This window comes from Mytilus californianus, unplaced genomic scaffold (assembly GCF_021869535.1).
Source record: "Mytilus californianus isolate M0D057914Y unplaced genomic scaffold, xbMytCali1.0.p SCAF_3, whole genome shotgun sequence".
In the NCBI taxonomy this organism is placed as follows: domain Eukaryota; kingdom Metazoa; phylum Mollusca; class Bivalvia; order Mytilida; family Mytilidae; genus Mytilus; species Mytilus californianus.
In genome coordinates, this window is record NW_026262679.1 from 81,327,767 (window position 1) to 81,350,669 (window position 22,903).

The 22,903-nt window shown below is 32.2% G+C and overlaps 1 protein-coding gene across 1 annotated transcript in view; it reads right to left on the reverse strand.

Annotated features, from left to right (window-relative positions):
• The window catches only part of LOC127735181 (NBAS subunit of NRZ tethering complex-like), a 102,719-nt gene that overhangs the window by 64,469 nt on the left and 15,347 nt on the right, over positions 1-22,903 (reverse strand). Inside the window, exons 15-20 of the mRNA XM_052245280.1 lie at positions 22,618-22,687; positions 21,938-22,063; positions 16,741-16,892; positions 2,523-2,660; positions 1,263-1,341; positions 258-362 (exon numbers count right to left, since the gene is read on the reverse strand). Coding sequence (XP_052101240.1) covers positions 258-362; positions 1,263-1,341; positions 2,523-2,660; positions 16,741-16,892; positions 21,938-22,063; positions 22,618-22,687 — 670 coding nt within the window. The remainder of the gene's footprint in view (positions 1-257; positions 363-1,262; positions 1,342-2,522; positions 2,661-16,740; positions 16,893-21,937; positions 22,064-22,617; positions 22,688-22,903) is intronic.

Here is a 22,903-nt window from a genome sequence, read left to right on the forward strand (position 1 = left end):
CCGTTTGTTGCATTAAATTTGATTTTTTAATGTCATATCTTCCTCTTTATTCCTGTGAAAAATCAGTCTGAAAATATCATGCTTTTAAAGGTAAAAAAAATAATTTCCCTACCTACCTTCCTACCCACCTGCTGATAGTGTGGGTCGGCAATGCCAAACAAACAATTTTTAAGGGTGACCTAAATAAGTTAACATGGCGCAAGGCTGTAACAAACAAAAAAAATAACACAAAATGCACTGTAACAATGGTTACCTACCCTGGCATAATTAACTGCAGTCTCCACTATGTTTTCTGATCGGAATTTCTGAAAGAATTTTTCATTAAACCGTTCTGCTGCTGCATGGACACCTCCCAAAATGCACTGCAAACAAACAAATCAAAATAAACCTACAACTTGCACACAGTTTTTCAAGCAATTATCAGGAATAGGAAGATGGAGTAATGTGACGCTGATTTATTTAAAGCCACACTTTTAACATGTTTAAATATCTCTCAAAACCATTCACTTTCTGTACAGTCATAAAATTGTTCTGTACATTCAAAAATTATTGTGATGTTTTTATTTGAAAAATGTGACAATATCATGTTTGCAATAACAAGAAAAAAGCTGTCAAATTGACAACACACTGGATTTTCTGGATTTTGAAGGCACTGTCAAGCTTGTTTGACCTGCCACATTCTGTGCCTATTTTCAAATCTATCGAGGACCATAAATCATGAAGGGCAAAAGTAAAAATCATCAGTTTGAAATTGACCTCCATTTTGTCATCAGTAACAACAAATAAAGTTTTAAAAGCATTGAACGGTTCATAAGTTATTACAGGGAAACAACATAAAGTGTCATTTTCCAATATCAAACTTGACTTCAATTTTGTCATCAATTACAACATATTTAAATTTCAAAAGCATTGGTCGAAAGGTTTCATAAGTTATTGATTGGAAACTGTTGGCAGCCACCTGCCCACCCATCACCCTTCCGCTGCCACTGTTCACCAAATTAATCACTGGATTTTTCCTTGCAAAACTCAATTAATAAAAACTAGCATTCATAACTTCAGTCTTTATTTTCCTTCCGCAAATTTTTTGCAATTACATTAATTAAATTTCAAAATTTTACCAATAAACAGTGATTTGTAATAATGAATGCACCCATTAATTTCTGAATTTACAGTAGTCATACTATCTATATGAAATTTTTCTTGTTGTTTTTTTAGCTATATTTTACAGACATTTATAACACTTAACAATTTCTATACAATACCTCATAAGTTTTCAATCTGTACAAATACTGAAGAAGTTTTCTTCTGACACGACACACTTCTCTCTGTTCCAGATTCAGACTGAAATAATATAAAAGATGAAAATCAGATAGGCGTGAAAGAAGAAACAATAAGGATCAAGTTATATGTCTAAAACCATCATCTGGAAATGTCTATATTATTCATTTTATTCAGAACTGCATTATTTTATTTTGCTGGCTTTCATCTGTTCATTGATTGGAATTATTGGTTTTGTTATTTTGACTGAATACAAAATTGACACCCATGCCTGAAATATTTTATCTTTAGAACACAACTTGCAGATACTCCAAAAATACCGTAAATGTTTACCTACATGTCGACATAAAATTCAAGTGTTTAAATTTTGAAAATTTCACTGTCTTGAATAAAGAGACATCATATCAAATTGGATGCAGCAGTAGAACCTGTACATAAAATTATAAAATTTAGAACTTAGAACTAAGAACAGACAGATGGTCAAATGTTGATAGACATCTACCCCCTTTTCAAATACTGTAAAAAAGAACTAATTGTTTTTCTTAGAACAAATGATTAAATAACTATAGAAACGTATTCTTTTTGTTGAGCCTGCAACATTTTTTCTAGGATGCGAGACATATAGATTCCACCACTGCATCAAGTGTGTAACGATATTTCTCCACTCAAAACAGTTAAATTTTTTATTTAAAGCAGGAGGCTTTCCAAGCTTTTTAAATAATTAAAATTTAACTGTTGAGAGTGGAGAAATATTAAAATACACGAGTTATAGTGGTGGAATCTGTTTCTCTGATTTTTTGATGATATCTAAACAATGTTTATCCTTCCTTTTCAGAGATTTGCAGAAAGTTGTTTCTTTATATGTGACATCATCAGACATGGTCGCCTTTATTCATGATGTCACAATAAGAAATTCAGAAGAAACCAAGAAAATTTTACGTCATAATTAAATTTCGACCAATCACTTGCCGAAAACAAAGTTTTCTCTAGAAAGGAGAAATATTATTCTCACACTGATCGAAAAATGTGAAAATAGCATGAAAATTAGAGAAATAGTGATCCTGCATTCCATTGTCAACATTTAGGTTGTTACTTTGTCAAACTTTCATTTTATTTTATCAAACTTTGGTCAAAAGACGTATCTACTGCAAAATTTACATTTTCTATATTTAAGTTGATTTGTGACTAAAATTGTATATTTAGTATTGACATTTCTGACTTTAATCTAAAGCTTTAAAGCTTACTTTTTAAATTCCAGTTCATTCAGCATTTCTTCTTGTTTAGCTTTCTTCAATTCCTCTTTCTTTGTCTGTGTTTCTGGATCAAATTCATCTAATGATATATCTTCATATAGACCATCTTCTGAATCACAGAGGATAAACCTAAAATAATGAGTGAAATATTAGCAATCCATTAGAGAACACTGACTTGCAAAGTTCAAAAACAAATTAAGAAATTCAGGATTTTTTTATATTCTTTAAGCCATTTGAGAAAAAAAAAACCAATTCACTCCTTTTGTTTCTTTACATAGTGAGTGAGAAAATCTTTGAAAATTACAAAAAAAAAATAAGAAAAGAAGTAGTCAAAACTGTTGACACAGAAATATGTCTTGCCTGTCAGCAGAAAATTCAGAAAAAGACAATCTGATGGACAGCAATATAGCTAATTAATGCAAAGTTGCTGGACCATAAACTAGGGGACAGGGTCTCAAAATTATCGACAAACTGAGATGTACTTATAGTAATGCAACTTTACAGAAAATATCATTGTCTATCATGAGTGATCCTTATTAAGCTAACTTAAGACGAACACTTAACATTGAAAATTGGTAATTAATTGAAAGTCACTAAACCATGACCTATGGGAGCAGGGCCTTGAAATAGTCGTCAAAATTAACATTGAAAATAAGCTGATCAATTGAAAGTCACTAGACCATGACCTAGGGGGCAGGGCCTCTAAATAATAGACAAACTGATATGTACTGATAGCAATTCAACTTTATAGTAAATATAACTGATCTATCACAAGTAGTTCCTATCAAACTGACTTAAGCAGAAAACTTTACAATTGATGACGCCGCCAAACAAAGATGCTGCCGGAAAAGCAACACCTATGTCTCTCCTTCTGCGAAACAAAAGTGAGATCAAGAACAATAGAAAATAACAGACTAAAACTTCTTAACAAAATGCATTTATAAACATGGTATGAAGCATCAACATCTTCTACCTTAGAGCTATTTTCCTAATGCATGTAGTTTAAAGGTTTGGTTGGCTTGCTTGCTTTGTTTGTATAAATGTTTGCTCATTCATTGTAATTCAGATTGACACCTGCAATCAATAGGTATGTTGGGTTCCAGCTTGTATACATTATACTCTGCAATATACTTAACATCCAATAACATTATAGTATAATGTATACAATCTGAAGCCCCGCCTGATGTCAATCTTAATTACAATGCTTGAGCAAACATTTATATTTGTATTTTGTAAATAAGGTTTATTATGTGGCCATTGAATAAAAATTCTATAGTGTGTGTAAATGCTTTTTTTATAACAAAATCCATACTATAAATTATTGTACAAGTTATAAGTGAATTTTAGTCAGTACAGGCACTTTTTGTACAATTAACAATTTGTACAAAGCCAAAATACAAATTATAATTTGTACAATTGTTTTGTACAAATTATAATTTGTACAAAATGATAATTTGTACACAACATATTTACAGGAGTAAGTGGTTGTTAGTAATATTCATTAAATATTATATACCTGTATAAAAAAACATGTAAGAAATATTTGTTACTGTTTGTCTTTGGGTGCGGCTTTGTCAGTAGTTTTATGTGGTGTCCAAATGGCCTTAAGCCAAAAGAAGATAAATGGGGAATGTGTCCATGGGACACAGATGATGCCCTCGCTTGCATATCTAATAAAGTTATAAAGGGATATAACTGAAGAACAGTAAAAGTGACGCTACCCTAATTTGTACTTGATCTGTGTTTTGTGGTAATAAGTATTGTGTATAAGTTTCATAACATTTGGTTGAGGCAAACTAAAGTTAGAGAATGTAAACAAAAAATTTAGCAATTTTTATGTTTATAAAGGGGCATAACTCAAGAACAGTAAAAGTGACACCACCCAATTTCAAACTTGATCTGTATTATGTGGTAATAAGCATTGTGTATAAGTGTCATAATATTTGGTTGAGGCAAGCTAAAGTTGGAGAACGGAAACGAAAAAATTCAGCAATTTTTATGCTTATATAAAGGGGCATAACTCAAGAACAGTAAAAGTGACGCCACCCAATTTCGCACTTGGTCTGTATTATGTTGTAATAAGCATTGTGTATAAGTGTCATAACATTTGGTTGAGGCAAACCAAAGTTAGAGAGCGGAATTGAAAAATTCAGCAATTCTTATGTTTATAAATGGGCATAACTCAAGAACGGTATAAGTGACGCCACCCAATTTCAAATTTGATCTGTATTATGTGATAATAAACTTTATGTATAAGTTTCATAACATTTGGTTGAGGCAAACTAAAGTTAGAGAATAGAAACGAAAAATTCAGCAATTTTTATGTTTATAAAGGGGCATAACTCAAGAACGGTAGGAGTGACGCCACCAAAATTTTTCAAACTTGATCTGAATTATGTGGTAATAAGCATTGTGTATAAGTTTCATAACATTTGGTTGAGGCAAACTAAAGTTAGAGAACAGAAACCACCTTTGGGACGTAAGCACGGATGTACGGGGGTAAAACTTAATGCCCCCTCCGCTGCGGCGGGGGCATAAATACAAAGTTTGATGCTAACAAATAAGATGGTTCAACATAAATGTCTAATATAACAAACAAACAGTTTTTCAGTTATAAAACATCAAGATTGATGTTAAATTTCTCTTCAGATTTTCAGGAATCAAACAGAAATTATTAGTCAAGAGTAATTTTATTTCTTTTTTCTTTTTTCTTCTCTCTTCCCTCCCTCTTTTCAATATTTCCTTTGACAGCAATAATTTTTTTAATGATTTTAATAAACTTTAACCCCCTACTCCCCCCATCCCCCCAAAAAAAATTAAATAAAAAATAACTAAGACAAACTCTAAAACACACTAAAAGCAATTCAAAAAAAGGAAAGGGTAAAAATTTATGAATAAATAAATAAATATCAGGCAATATCAATGTAAACAGGAAAAAAGAAATGAGAACCACATGCATTCACTTTTGCTTTCTCTCAGAATCACATACACACATACAATACTTACTTACATACTCACATACATTACTACTTATGTACATTATTATCTTTTATAATTATATGTATCAAAGTAGAAACAAAATATAATCTAATAAATTTGCTCGAAGATCAATATCATACTCTATACTGGAAATATATATTGTAATGGGGTCAAAATTTTTTCATATACATCAACATTATTATTTTTCTTTGCAATATAATATTCATATGACTGATATTGTTTTATTCTATATTTAAAACCAACAATATTAGGAGTAGGTTCCTTAAATTTACATTTGTATATATATATAATGTTTTGCTACTATAAATATAAGATTTATGAATAAGCTTTCTGAATAGAAAAGGAATATTTGCTTTTTATTGATAGCAAAATCCCTGCTGTACAATCTTATTCACTGCAATAATGATGACCATTATTGAAATGTAATTGGAAAATCATAGAAGAAATGTACAATAGTTTAGTGGTCTAAATTACAAAAAGTACATGTGCTTAAAGCTTTCATCTTTATCTTGTACAAAAATTTCGCGATTCAAGGGCAACAAAGTATACGCAAAATTTTGGCGGATTTTATTTTGGTGGATTCTTAAATCCCAATTAATTATTTTGGCGGATACTGAAATTGTTGTAGTTAAAAGATTGTAAAACAAGTGCCTATTGTTATGGTTTATTGTTTTTTTTACCTGAATGACATCTTAATTATTGATTATATTCTGATACAGTTAATAAATAAAATACCAGTGACTTAGATATTTGTTACAGGTATTTAAACGTCTTGTAAATTTTACAGTTGATTAGTTACGAAAATGACCGGAACTTTGATGTACTTACTAACTAGGTTACAAAATTGTCATGAGTGTTTACAACTCTTATATAGTTTGACACTAATTAATAAGGGTAATTACCTGACAAGACTACCTTACTCTCTTATTCTAATTGACACTTATTAATAAGGATATACACACCTGACATTCATTTTATAAAATACATGTATGTACAATGCCATTTGGCATTTATATTGTTAAAAGGAACATATACTGTTATTGACTTCCCGACCGAAAAAAATAGACTGTTTACAAAATGCTTTAGCTATTTGAAAGTACCCAACATATGCATAAATTTTCGCGGAATTTATTTTCGCTATTTTCGTTTATCCGCCAAAATAAGCGAAAATAAACATCCCTCGAAAAATAACCCACTATACGGTATCTATTAATCTCATCTGCATAAAACTTTGATATGAAAGATGACTCTAAGATGATAAGCACCACTAAGGTACCTCTTTGTCTTCATTATATGGTCCCTTTTAGTCAATTTATACCTCTCTTTCCCCAAAAATTTTAACTTTTAAGGCTAATAATCCAAATTTTAGGTTAACTATTACACATTTATGTAAGAAATATGATAATAAATGAGTATTTGAAGTGTTGAACTATCCATATAAAAGTTTTCTGATTCCATGGAGATTTCAATAAGTCCTTACATAAATCTTAAGTTTATACCACTTTCCAGAGAGGGTCTTTAAGTTAATAATTTGTTGTTACTGTTACTGCTTCAAAATACATTTTACTTACTTATTACTGTATATTTCTTAAAGAATTACTTCAGAAAAACTTTTCTTTTATAGCCCAATAAAGAAAATAAGGAGAAAAAGTCAGAGAAAACTCATCAAAACACTAAGTATGGCTTGCTCTGCCTACTAATATTCATGGTAGAGCCCTATTTCAAGGCAATTTTCCCTCAAATGTGTTTTTCAGACTCAATCAACTCAGAACATTTCATGATTGCAATGTTGCAGTGAAATAGCATGAAATTTTTAAAAATTAGAGTACATACAAGGCCAAAGACACATGTACAGCTTCCCTAAATAGGAGTAATACCACCATTGTTTCTTCCCTATTAGTCTTTGTTAAACTAACACATTTAAAAAAAAATATCTTTGTTTCAAATAAAAAAATACCTGGCAAGAGTAAAGTTTTGTTCTGTCCAGTACTACAGTGTAAACATCAATAACATTTCATTGCATATAAGATAATAACCATCACCATAAGTAAACCAATCAAATTTTCACCCCTTTTTTTCCTGTTTACAAGCTTTAGTAACCATGTCACCTCAAGTTTCCAAAATATTTTATAGAAACACCAAATAAATAAACTGTTATCACAGAGATATGTCTCGCCTTTTTGCAATTTTTATAGTTAAATGCAAATGTTGAAATTAAAAAATAGCAATACTTTAACATGTAAGTTATGCAAATATTCAAGTCAATGAACCATGACTGAAGGTACATGGCTAAACAATCTCCATGGAAATGAGATGTGCCAATGCTAATACAACTGCATACAAATACCATTGACTTATATCATAATTCGTTCCCTTTAAACAAACCTAAATACAAACATTAACTTGTAAACTATGTAAAAGTTTAAGTCAATGAACCATGATGAGGGGGTGGGGCTATATAATCTCCATGAAAAAGAGACTTGCAAATGCCAATAAATTTGCATACCAAATATCCTTGACTTAACATTAGCAGTTCATCTTAAACTGATCTAATCACAAACTAATACATGTAAACTACGTAAAAGTTTCAAAGTCAATAAACCATGACTGAGGGGGCGGGGCCAAATATTCTCCATGGAAATGAGATGTGCTAAAGCTTATACAACTGCATACCAATTAACATCGGCCTGCCACTAATGGTTCCCCTTGAACTGACCTAATCAAAAACTAATACATGTAGACTAAGCAAAAGTTTCAAAGTCAATAGACCATGACTGAGGGGGTAGAGCCAAATAATCTCCAAGGAAATGAGATATGCCAATGCTTATACAACTGCAATTCCAAATATCATTGACCTAACACTAGTGGTGCACCATAAACTAGACCTAATCACAAATTAATAGAGTGTTGACGCCTACGCCAAAAACAGCATACCTATGTCTCGCTTTTTTACTCTGTCAAGGCGAAACAAAAATGAATGGTGCTTTGAGACACCTTAGATATATTTTTATGACTCAGAAATTTTTTTCTGCAATGAAATCCAAGATTAATTTCCTACAACTGTCAAATTCAAGGGAATATTTTTTCTACTCTTTTTCGTATGATGTGGCCTATTATGATTTGGTGGTATTACATCTTCAGGGATGGGGATCTGAACCACTCTTAAATTGTTCAACAATTTCTTATATAAGGGGATGGACTATGACCCCAGGCAGAAATATTTAGGTGCATTGAAAAAGGTCTTGCCATGGCAAGCAAGAATATACATGGTTTTGGGGTGGACATTTACAAAATCAATACTTGACCTCAAACTGCTCAAAGTCAGTAGTCATCACTAATGGTAATGATTCATAGTCTTTAATAGGTGAAGCATCCATCTGCCAAATATCAACAGCCTTTTTTTCCCTTGGTGTTGTCAGTTTTTCCTTGACTTATCAGTTTTGAATGTACCCTTGGTATCTTTCACTTCTTTTTTCCCACAGTCAATGAACCATGATTTAGGGGAAGGGGAAAATAATCTAATGGAAATGAGATGTGCAAATGTTATTACAACTGCATGCCAAATATCATTGACTTACCCTTAGTGGTTCCCACTAAATTAAGGCTAAATTATGTTTAAATCTCATAAAGCATTTAGGAAGAGACAAATTCAGATAACACACAAAAATTGAGGGAAATGCATAAACTCCAAAAGAATTGAGATAGGGTGTGTTGACAGAATAAGCATTTCCTACTATGGGAAGTCACATTCAGTCAAAATGTCAAAACTGGGAATAGGACACAATCCGTAAAATTACAGTTCATACCACTTTACTGGTATCTTAAGATCTCAGACTGTGAATACTGTGGTTTAGTTATTATTGGTGGGATACCAATTTTAATTGTTTTCGTGAGTACAGGTAAACCAAATTTAAATGTTCAATGAATTACAAATTTTATATAGGCTTTGTATGCAAAGATGGGCAAAACCACCAAAATCAAATATCCACGACAATGTGAGTTTTCCTCAATTCACGAAAATTGATACTCATGAAAATAAATGAATCCACAGTACATGTTGCTAGTGGGTTGAGACAAAGACACATCATATCAAACTTAAACTGACCATATCACAAACTGTTTCAAAGTCAATAGACTATGACTGAGGAGGCAGGGCCAAATAATCTCCATGGAAATGAGATATACTTATGGTTGTACAAATGCATACTTGATATCATTGACTCACCATTAGTGGATCCCCTTAAACTGACCTAATATCAAACTTTAACAACTTGTTGAAGATGCCTCTGATGCTGCCAGAAATAGCATGCCTAAGTTTCATCCCTACCTGGTTGTATTGAGAGGAGAGACACAAAGTGTTGTTTCACAAATATTAAGAAAAATTGTCGCACCCAGTATGTCAGATTGCAATTGCAAGCTCTTGCAGTATTCCTTGTACAGGTCACTGTTCAAGAATTTAACATTTAACAATGAGCAAAAAGTATTGTAGACTAAGCTTAAAAATAAACTGCTTTGCTGAGCGCAGCTGGATATGCCCGCAGAGGTCCAACCCTGAACAGTTGGGGCAAAAATGGACACAATATTCAAGCTTGATACAGGTCTGAATTTGGATTGTAATTAAATATTTGATATATTATAGGTTTCTGAATAAATGTAGTCAAAGAACTTGAAATTGGTTATATGAAAGATTTCTTGCTGTTGAGCAATACACTGTGCTGTTGCGCAATACTTAGTAAATCTGTTGTCAGACTATAAACAAATAAAATCTTATAACTCTGAAACGTAAAATCGAAAATTTATAAAAATCAGAAGGGAGCTTACAAAAATAGATATAAACAATTTACCAAAGTTTCATAAAAAATGCTGAAAGCATTTTTGAGTTATTGTGGGAAAACTGGAAAATCCCCCTTTTTGTAATGAATAAAACCCCATAAATTGGAAACGTATAGTCTGAAATTTATAAAAATCAAAAGAGAGCTCATGTCGATAGAAATACACAATTCACCAAAGTTTCTTGCAAATTGGTGAAATAGTTTTTGAGTTATTGTCTGAAAACTGGAAAATCCCCCCTTTTTTAATGAATAAAACCCCAAAACTCGGAAACAATAAAACAGAAATTTATAAAAAACTAAAGGGAGCTCATGTCAATAGTTATGAACAATTCACAAAAGTTTCATGCAAATTGGTGAAATTGTTTTTGAGTTATTGTCCGAAAACTGGAAAATTCCCCCTTTTTTAATGAATAAAACCCCAAAACTCGGAAATGGTAATTCTGAAATTTATAAAAAAAACAAAAGGGAGCTCACGTCAATAGATATAAATAATTCACCAAAGTTTCATGCATATTGGTTAAAGTGTTTTTGAATTAATGTCTGACATGTTGACGACGGACAGACGGTCAACGGTATACCATAATACGTCCGTAAACGGGCGTATAAGAAGGGCCCGGGATAACAAAATGTAAAGCTAAGCAAAAGAGAAAAGTAACAATTTCATTTCATAGTATCATTTTCTTTTATAGCTTAAAACTGTCAGTTAAGTAAAGAAACTTTCAGTATTTTAATTATCTGTCAAAAATGCTCATGTTATGATTGACAAATATATCATTAAGAAAATTAGAAAATGTCACTGAAACCTATATATTCTACAACCTTTTAGTTCAGTTGTATAAAAGGACTCATTCCTGATTTAGCTAATTGATGCATCTATAACTTTAACTGTTTACAAACACTATAAACCAAATAATTTTTCTATCAGTTTATTCATGGGACTTTCTCACAAGTTAGAAAAAAAAACAACCAATACAAGAAGTCTTCAAGAATAAGTCAAACTTCAATTTTTTCTTATGTGAATACATCGACATTGCATGAAAACTGAGAAAAATAAATCACTGTGAAGTTGACTAGAATTAACAACTATGGTTGAGTTTTAAGAATAACTTCTTTATTCAAATATTAAGTGAAACGAACCCATAAAATGTATAAAGTATTAGTTTCATTGTTTAAATGTCTAGATATTATGTACCTCATAGAACCTTGACAGATAACAATAATCTTGATCAGTATAGGTAATAGAAGAGTAAACACCAGGATATTATTTTGACAACCTAAATAATCAAGTGATCAAGAATATCCCTTATACTTATAGAGAAAATTGTAAAACTAAATCACCATAATGGCATTATCAAAATCATTTCAGAAGGGACAAGTTCCAATGTTATGTCAGATGTGTGAAGAATCAAAGGAGGTCAAATGGAAATGTTTACAGTGTGACTTTCTCTTGTGTACAAAATGTCAGAAACTTCATAAAAAAGTGAAATCAACTGACCAGCACACATATATAGACATAAAGGACATTACTTCTCACCAGCAACAGATTAAGGATAAACTAGATTTAAGTAACATTCAATGTGGAATTCATAGTGAACACAACTGTGTCTTATTTTGTCAAGCATGTGAAGTAGTTGTCTGCCCTTTGTGTATTACAAAAATTCATAACAAACACAATATGATTGAACTAGCTGAAGGATATAATCTTACATTGAAATCAATGAAAATCTTTAATTCTGATATTAAAGAGGAAGTAGATCAAAATGAAAAAGTATTATCTGAACTTGGAATTTTGAAATCTTCAGAAGACTCAAAATATGAATTGGAAAAGCAGAATATTCTCATCCGAGAAAAAATATTAAAGGATGAAGTTGAAAACCATACCAATAAACTTTTGAAAGAACTTGATCAAAGAAAGGAAATTCTGATGCAATCAGTGAATGATGCTGGAAATAGATCACAGAAGATCAACAAAGATTTAGACCTTAGAAGGAAGAATTTAAACCAAGCCTTAAATTCAAATATTGCTAATCAAGTTTTCAACATATATTCAGAGGAGAAAATTTCAAGACAACAAAGAATAGTACCTGCCAACCCTAAATATAAAAAGTTGCCTAAGTTTGTCCCAGGTAAAAATGTAATTCAAGATTTCTACCTTGGAGAATTAAAAGAATCTGATGATGACCAAAAGATATTTGAATTTAAAGTGATAAAGCAATACAAAACAGAGCTACCAATTGTTGACAATTTAGTCTGTTGTGATGACCCAGGTATTTTGATATGTGGTTTTCCAAGCCTTAAACTACATAAAATAAAACTATCAAATGAATCATTATGTGATTTACACACTTTTAAGACAAGCATATTTAACATGGCATTACTACCATCAGGTGACTTACTTCTATCTACAAAAGAATCAAACCTTACAATACTTTCCTGTAGCACCAGTAAATTGGAACCAGCAAGGTACAATGTAAATCCTTTAATAACACTTGGTGTCCATGTAACAAGTGACCATAAGATCTTAGTGGGCGTAAGAGAGAACCAACCACAAGCCTTCTCAATTAATGGTCCAAGACAAGTTATCATGATGAGTATGGATGGAGAAAAAGAAAAAGTGTATCACACTGACAACAAAGGGAAATCGATATTTACTGTTCCCTTCAAAATAACTACAGACAGTAATAATAACATTTATGTCATTGATGTTCTGGATGAAGAAGATTGTGGTAGGATAGTGGCATTAGATAAAACAAACAGAGCTAGATGGATATACATCGGTAATCCAGATATAAACAAGAAACAAACTATGAAACCTCAAGATTTGGTGGCTACAAAATCTGACAATTTCATAGTTACAGATAATCATCATCACATGATTCATATCCTCAACACTACAGGACAGTGCATTCATTACCTGAACACTAAGGATCAGTTGGGTATCCATTGTCCATCCTCTTTAGACATGGACAATACAGGAACACTGTGCATAGGCTGTAGTACATACATAGGTGAACCCAACGATGCCAAAATATATACGGTTGAAATTTCTGGATTCTGATTTACTGATTTTAATTGCTTCCCTAGCCTGTATTGAGATCATCCTTTTTTCATGCTTTTATGAAATTAAATAGTATTTCATATTCATAATTAATTGCATGAATTTCTAAAGCCTTATTTGAACAACAATAAAACAGAAAGAACTTTGAAAGATTTTGTTAATTCACAGCTTTTCTAGACTTCAGGCAAGTCAGAGCATTCACTTATCTATTGATGAAACCATATGTTTACCTCTAGATGCCTATGATATTTTGTGTTTGCTGTCTCATTGACATATAAATGATTGCTCCTTTCATTTTTAGAATAATGGGATGTATTTTAGGAATTGCTACAAACCAACAAGAGTGCACACTTATTTTTTAATCAAAATTGAATAATAATTATGAGGTCAGGGTCAAATGAACCCCATCTGAAAGACGTGTACACCTTCTTTCGACTCAAAAAATATAGTAGTCATATTACTTAATGTACCTGATAAACTGACAAAACCATGAAAAATTAACATTGACCAATGAACCATGAAAATTAGGTGAAAGTCAGATGAACCCTGCCAGACAGACAGCTTTGTATGCAAACAAGCATCAGTTTCAAATGTTGTCTGTTGTCTAAACTTTTTTACTGTAGCTCTAAAAGATTCACATATCAGAGCACAGTAAACGCCCTGTCAATGGTTTCTACAATGCTTTGTAAAATAGAAAATTCTAAATCATGGTCATTTAGTGCTTTTCTAAATGCCATATATGCTAAATAGTCCCTGGTATCAAGAGTTGCTGATATATAAGCCATTCTGATCAGTCTTTTTATATCTTAAGCAAGATCCTGTAAAGATTGGCCTGGTTAAGTATACAAGCATCAATTTGTGAAACATAAACATCTGTCAGGTTTTCAGGAGCAAACCTTTTGGTTAATGTTTTAACTAAATTACAATATGTTGGGATATTATCTATTTCTATATCCGATAAGGTCAATAAAGCAGCACCATTCATACATGTAATAAGCTTGAAAATTGACCAACAATTTAATTTTGCTACAGCCTTAAAATGTAGCTTGTACTCAAGCCAGTTAGTGGTACGATCGTAGATTGATGGTTTGGTATAACTAATATTCTCGCTGTATACTGGTTTAATTGTTTGAAGACTGGTTTGATTCACTACTCACAATTAAACTATTGGTTACATTAGAAAGTGTATGTTCAAATGAACAATCATTGTTAACTTTTGGTACATTATCTAAAATATTCATACATAAATTTGCCACTTGGCCTTCTATTTTGGTGATACTATCTAAAAGTGATTCAGTCAGGTTTTCAAATTTTTCTACTTTTTTATTAGTTATCTTGTAACTGAGTTTCAAATTTATCAACATGGTCTACAGCCTACCCCCTAAACCGTAACAATAGTATCTGACCATCATTAACTGACAAAACCGTAAAAACTTAACACTGACCAATGATCCATGAAAATGAGGTCAAGGTCAGATGAAACCTGCCAGACAGACATGTACACCTTACAATCACTCCATACACCAAATACAGTGACCCTATTGCTTATAGTACATGAGAAATAGACCAAGCCACAACAAGAGTGCACACGCTGAAATGTCTCGCCTTCTTTACTAACCATTGATTTTATGTTGATAGTCCTAAATATAAAGCTTTACTACAAGTAACACATTAACTTAACATGATCCAAGAAAATGAGGTCAAGATCAGATAAACCAAACGAAAAATACATGTACACCTTACAATCATTCTATAAACCAAACATAGTTGACCTATTGCTTATAGTTTCTAAGAAACAGTCTTAACCAAGAAAACTTAACATTGACCAATGAACCATGAAAATGAGGTCAAGGTCAGATGAAACATGCCAGTCAGACATGTACACCTTACAATCAATGTATGCATTAAATATAGTTGACCTATTGCTTATAGTATCTAAGAAACATACTTAACCATGAAAACTTAACATTGACCAATGAACCATGAAAATGAGGTCAAGGTCAGATGATACCTGCCAGACAGACACCTTACAATCCTTCCATACAACAAATATAGTTGATCTATTGCTTATAGTTGAAGAAAAACAGACCAAAACACAAAAACTTAACACTGAGAAATGAACCGTGAAAATGAGGTCAAGGTCAAATAAAATCTGCGAAACTGACATGTACATCATAAAATATTTCCATACACCAAATATAGTTGACCTATTGCATATAGTATTAGAAAAGAAGACCAAAACTCAAAAACTTAACTTTGACCACTGAACCATGAAAATGAGGTCAAGGTAAGATGACACCTACCAGTTGGACATGTACACCTTACAATCATTCCATATACCAAATATAGTAGACCTACTGCTTATAGTATCTGATATATGGACTTGACCACGAAAACTTAACCTTGTTCACTGATCAATGAAATGAGGTCGAGGTCAAATGAAAATTGTCTGACGGGCATGAGGACCTTGCAAGGTACGTACATACTAAATATAGTTATCCTATTACTCATAATAAGAAAGAAATTAACATTACAAAAAATGTTGACTTTTTTTTTCAAGTAGTCACTGAACCATGAAAATGAGGTCAAGGACAATGGACATATGACAGACAGAAACTTCGTAACATAAGGCATCTATATACAAAGTATGAAGCATCCAGGTCTTCTAGCTTCTAAAATATAAAGCTTTTATGAAGTTAGCTAACGCCGCCGCCGCCAGATCACTATCCCTATGTCAAGCTTTCTGCGACAGACAAAAGTCGCAGGCTCAACAAAAGTCGCAGGCTCAACAAAAACTAAACATTGTTCATTGAACCATGAAATAAAGGTCAAGGTCAGATGAAACCTGCCAGTCTGATATGTACACCTTACAATTTCTATACACCAAATATAGTTGACCTACTACTTATAGTATCTGAGATACTGACTTGACCACCAATCTTTAATCTTGATTACTGATCCATTAAATGAGGTAGAGGTCAGGTGAACCCTGTCTGATGGATATGTAGGCATTGCAAGGAACACATATACCAAATGTAGTTATCATATTACTCATACTAAGTGAGAAATTCATATGACATAAAAAAAAAGCAGTCACTGAACAATGAAAATGAAGTAAAGGTCAGTGGACATATGACAGACGGAAACTTCAAAACATAAGGTATCTGCATACAAAGTATGCAGGATCCAGGTCTTCTACCTTCTGAAATATAAAGCCTTATACAAATAGTTTACACCACTGCCGCCTCTGGATTGTAAAAAAAGATAAAGAAAATGAACCAGTTTTAATGTAAATGTAAATTGACCAGACATATTTTACCTTCCTCCATCCTCCCCCTTTTTAATAGCTAATAAAGCCTGTAAATCTGTCCCTTTAAGTCCAAACTCAAGCAGTTCTCTCATGGCATCTATGTTGTAAGGAATTCTTTCGAGACATTCATGGAAAACCCACGATCTTTTCTTTATCTTACTCTGAAATAGTACAATAATTTCTCTTACATGAATTTACGATCGAAAAACCGTTTCATGTTGGATTTCCTGACTGATCATAGAAAAGGAGAAGCCATAAAAACATAACAAAAATGTTTAAATAAGAGAGGACCTCACATCTTAAACTTTTGTCCTGATCATAAAGTTCAACTTCAGGATTTTTTTCAGTTCCTTCACATGGCTTTGCAATGGTGGACTTTTTAGCAAACCTCTCTAATGCAGGGAAAAACTAATAAATACCAAACAAATAACTTTTACATAAGGTTTGACCTCTCACAAGTATAGCCATTTTCAGTTAGATTTTAAGATTAGACATCATGAAACTGGTTAGGAGTCTTTTTTTCTAATTGTTTTGTTTCTTTGGTGGCAGTATTCAACCAAAACAGCTGTGAATAATTGCTTCCTGCAGTAGGGCACATTTGGCCCTAATCTCCAAATTATGTGCCATTTTATATTTCCTTGTTCTAGCTAGTTAGTGGTCATCCTGTTGGAAGCTGCACTGTACAGGTTTTTTATTGTGTGTTTTCTTTAGCAACTTGTGGTCTAGATATGCAAAAAGGTTTTTGTGCACATAAAACTGGTTTATACAAAATTCTCAGAAATGGTCCTGAATATGTGTAACTGTCATTTGTTCCATGTTTGCCTTGTGTTCTGATTCTTGATTGTAAATATATAAGTGTAAATTACATTTATAATTTGTTGTGATATTGTACTTATTTTAATTGTCTGTTGTTTATACTGTTTCTTTTCCTTGGTCAATGTAAGTCTGTTATGTAATAGGGAAATGTGTGTTAACACCTGAGTAAACATCCAACCTGATACCTTCTTGCAAAATTCTTTGACCTGACAATTAAAACCAGCCTCTTGTAAGTTTTTGCCCTATATTCCAACTTTATGCTAAAATATGTGTCAATGAACAAAATCCTCCAAGTCACACATAATGAGTTCCTAGTAATTTAAATAATAATTTAATTACCCCTGATTTCTTTCAGAACTCACCATTTGAACTCATATGTCAAATTAAGGATTTAGTGCTCGTATCAACATTTGTTGTATCCTATTGTAAATAAACTCCTGGGAAAATATTGTGTAGCAATGTCAGTGGTATCCATGTTTGAATGAAACATAAATCATAAGTGAAATAAAACTTTAACTTTATATATACCAGTATTCATCACTAATTTGGCCCTTGGGGAATCTACTCAACTAAAAAAATTTAATTTTTGCTCCATGCATAAACCAAGAGCCTATGTGCATACTGAAAAGTAGCAAAGTATAGTTCCCTGGCTTGACATCATACCAATCCAATTGGAACGATGGTTCCAAATAAATGCTTGAGGCTATCAGGACATTTGACAGTTTATCCCCAGAAATTCTTGGGAGATGAGTGAAATTTTTGAAACAACCAGTGATAAAATTTCATAAATGTCCATAACACAGATGGTAACAGCTGAGTGTTCCCTGTCATGGCAATATTGAACGTGTAGGGAGGGGGTTGGTGGGTGGCAAGTTTTTAGCTAATACACTATTTGAGTAAAAAATAGTCTTATAACTGCTAAATCTGCATTGAAATAACTGGATACTCAAGGCAGCATACACTGGTTTTTTATACACAACTTCTTAATAGGATACTCCTAAATGGGAGGAGCTAAACTGAACCCAGGTTTATGTACAAATAAACAAAGGACAAAGGAAGCCAAATGCCACAAGTGGTCACTAATTAACAAGACATGTATATTTGTATTGGAAACTAATGTAATTAAACCTCCTGCTAAGAACATGTGAAGTGTGGGGATATGAATATTGCTGCTGGCAGTGAATATGCTTATCTGGGCCTTGTTTTAAATGAATTTCTCGACTTCAGTATATTACTGCAAAAGCAGCTGCTAGGTCAGCAAACAGAGCTTGAGATCTTGTAATAGCTAAGTGTGAATCTATTGGTGGCATTTCATATGACGTCTACAAATAAACTGCTTCGCTAAGCGCAGCTAGATACGCCCGCAGAGGTCCAACCCTGAACAGTTGGGGCAAAAATGGACACAATATTCAAGCTTGATTCAGGTCTGAATTTGGATTGTAATTAAATATTTGATAGGTTTCTGAATAAATGTAGTCAAAGAACTTGAAATTGGTTATATGAATTGAATTTATATTCAATTAAAGATTTCTTGCTGTTGTGCAATACTTAGTAAATCTGTTGTCAGACTATAAACAAATAAAGTTCAATTAATTCTCAATGTCATATTAGAAATTTGTGAAAATAAAAAGGGAGCTTACATCAATAGATATAAACAATTCACCAAAGTTTCATGAGAATTGCTGACAGCATTTTTGAGTTATTGTCCGAAAACAGGAAAATCACCCCTTTTTTTAATGAATAAAACCCCATACCTCAGAAATGTAAAATGTAAAATTCATAAAATTCTAAAGGGAGCTTACATCAATACATACAAACAATTCACCAAAGTTTCATAAGAATTGCTGAAAGCATTTTTGAGTTTTTGTCCGAAAACTGGAAAATCCCCCCTTTTTTATGAATAAAACCCTGTAACTCGGAAACGTAAAATCTAAAATTTATAAAAATCAAAAGGGAGCTCATGTCAATAGATATAAACAATTCACCACAATTTCTTGCAAGTTGGTGAAAGCATTCTTGACTTATTGTCCGAACACTGGAAAATCCCCCTTTTTTAATGAATAAAACCCCATGACTCGGAAACGTAAAATCTAAATTTTATAAAAAACGAAAGGGAGCTCACGTCAAAAGATATAAACAATTCACCAAAGTTTTATGCAAATTGGTTGAAGCATTTTTGAGTTAATGTCTGACATGTTGACGACGGACAGACGGACGGACGGACGGACGGACGGACAGAGGTATACCATAATACGTCCCGTAAACGGGCGTATAAAAACTTTTTGATTCACTTGTTAGTCCTATTGTTGAATATGGTGCTGTGATTTGGGGCTGCAAGAATTTATCATTTATTAATGCGATTCAGATGAGAGCTTGTAGATTCTTCCTTGGTGTTAGTAAATACACACCAAACCCAGCTGTCATGGGAGACATGGGGTGGGTTCCAATTTACCATACACAATGAAAGTTAATTGCAAGACACTGGCATAGTTTAGTAAATATGGAGCCAGATTGTATTAACAAGAAAATATTCATATGGGCGCATGAGGTCAGTCTGAAACATAAAATTGTAAAAAATTGGAATTTCATGGTTAAAAAACAGTTCACAGAACTTCAATTGGTTGACTTTTGCAATACCAACACTAATATTAATAAAATGCTCCGCTGGGCGCAGCTTGATACGACCGAAGAGGTCGAACCCTGAACAGTTGGGGCAAGTATGGACACAACATTCAAGCTTGATACAGCACTGAATTTGGATTGTGATTAAATATTTGACACAGCATAGGTTTCTGACACAGAATGAATGTGGTCTAAAAACTTAAAAAATTTTAATTAACCTATTCAAACCATATCATTATTATTTGCTTTTATATATAAATCAGAAATAACCAATTTAAAATGAAAAATTATAAAGAAGAAAAAATCCCCTCCCCAATTTTTTTAATCCCCATATGATTCATCACCCCCAAAATCAATCCCAGCCTTCCCTTTGAGTTATGGTACCTTGCAGTACAATTTCAGAGAGATCCATACACTTGATCACAAGTTATTGTCTGGAAACTAGAAAAATGCTTGTTTTTTGGCCCCTTTTTGGCACCAAATTCCTAAACATTTAGGGCAATTACCCCAAAACTCAATTCCAGCTTACCCTTTGTGATATGGAACCTTGTATTACAATTTCAGAAAGATCCATTCACTTAAACTAAAGTTAGAGTGCGAAAACCAATGTGTCTTTGGACGACGACGCCAACGTCATACCAATATATGACCGCAAAATTTTTTTACGGTCGTATAATAAAAATATGTTTGTTGATACAGTCATGTCAAGAATGTTTGATAAATATATTGATGAATGGAAAAGAATTGTTAATTTGCCCTCTTCCAGAGGGGAAATGAGTGTAACAAGTTGAGAACATATACTATTTTTAAGCATGATTATGTTGTTGAAAACTACTGCAAACTGTTGATGCCTTTTAGTGAAAGAAGTGCCTTTGCAAAATTTAGATGTGGGGTGGTTCCTATTAGGCTGAAAACTGGGAGGTATGAAAATTTGCCACTGGAAGAGAGATGTTGTTGTAATTGTTTTAATACTGTTGAAGATGAATATCATGTCATTTTACATTGTCCTGTTTGTAATGATCTTAGACAAATTCTTTTAACTGAATCTCTTAAAATTGATGAACATTTTAATAGTTTTACAGACTATCAGATAATGGTATTTTTATTTTCGAATCAAGATATTAAAAGATTATGTGCCAAAACCTGTAATTTTATTCGGAAAAGATGCCAAGAAGTTTTATATTGTATATAATAAATAACTAATTATGTTGTGTAATTTTACCATTCATGTTTAATATCTATTATTGTACATACATGTTGTTTTAGTTGTTATCGTCTCTCATAAATCTGTACATATTGGCTTATGTATACAAAATGTATCTTTCATAATTGTATTATGTAATTTTATACATAAGGTGAGACGTAAATAAAATATTGAATTGAATTGAATTGAATTGTGATAAACTTCACATCTAGCTGATTGAGATATGATAATAAATCTGTTTCATCTCAATAGTAAAGAAAACACACATCCTGGGAAAATAGTAAAATATTGACTACTGAGTGTAATGAAAATCAAACTATGTATAAATATTACTTATATAATATATAAGTGCCTATTTAACCCCAACACAATTTGTGTGTATAATAAACCAGGCTATCTGGACCATGTGTTGTTTCTGGATGTTTGTCTTTGTTTGTACATCTATTTTATCCAAGGAGTCAGTTGTTAGGCTTGGTGTGGTTTGTTGTACTGTCCAATATTATTGTTGGTAATTTCTGTTATCCTTTAAAATCTAATATTTATAAAATAACTGAATGTACTCACCAAATAATCCTGAATGGATGCAATAGATACATCAGATTTTTTCCATTGTCTCTGGTATACTCTATCTGTATCTAGACCGTAAGCTTTGGCCAGTTCTAATGCCTCTCCATACTCTTCATGGTCAATCTGAAAAACAAGTTAATACGTAATTGACATAATACATCAACATGCAGCAAACAATCTGAAATACAAGTTATTATGCATGAACATGAAGAAAACAAAACAGTAGCAATTTTTTACTAACACAAAATATTATTTAACTACTCTTGGAATTTATCTTGTATTTTGATTTGTCAACCGATTCAATTGAACAACAGTGTTAAAAGGGGTAAAGGGGGAGTTAATCCATTCCAATCAATAACACAGTCAAAGGAAGAAGAGAATTGGTCTTCTTTCCTATATCTATCCTTGGCAAGAATTTTGAAAATACTAATAAATCGGATCAAGTGACCTAACTTATTAGGATAATTAGCAAGGAATGTTAATGTTCACAGTTTTTTATACAAGTTTTCAAATTGAATATAAAATTTGAAACCTTCAATTTGTTGCATAGGGATCTTGTAAAGAGTGATTTATGTTACGATGTAATGAACACAGATATGTCTTCCCCTGGGATTATGTCTGTGAACACATCTTTACTACACATATAGGATTACTTTTCCCAGTCAAAGTTCATTCACCTTTCTTGTATACAATTCTTCTGGGGTCGTTGATTTGAGACAAACAAGCCTGTATGTTCTGTTAATTATTCTGAAATAAATATATAATGAAAAATGACAAAATAGTAATTGGTAAAAAATTATCTGACCTAATACAGAAATGCACCAATAGCATCTGTTCTCATCAATAGATAGTTATTATTCCTTAGTATCCTAGATATGAATTTGAAACTTACTAAAAAATTAGGTCAAACACTTTTGCAATAACCTAATTATGCTAATTTGCATTGACTATAAATTTTCAAAA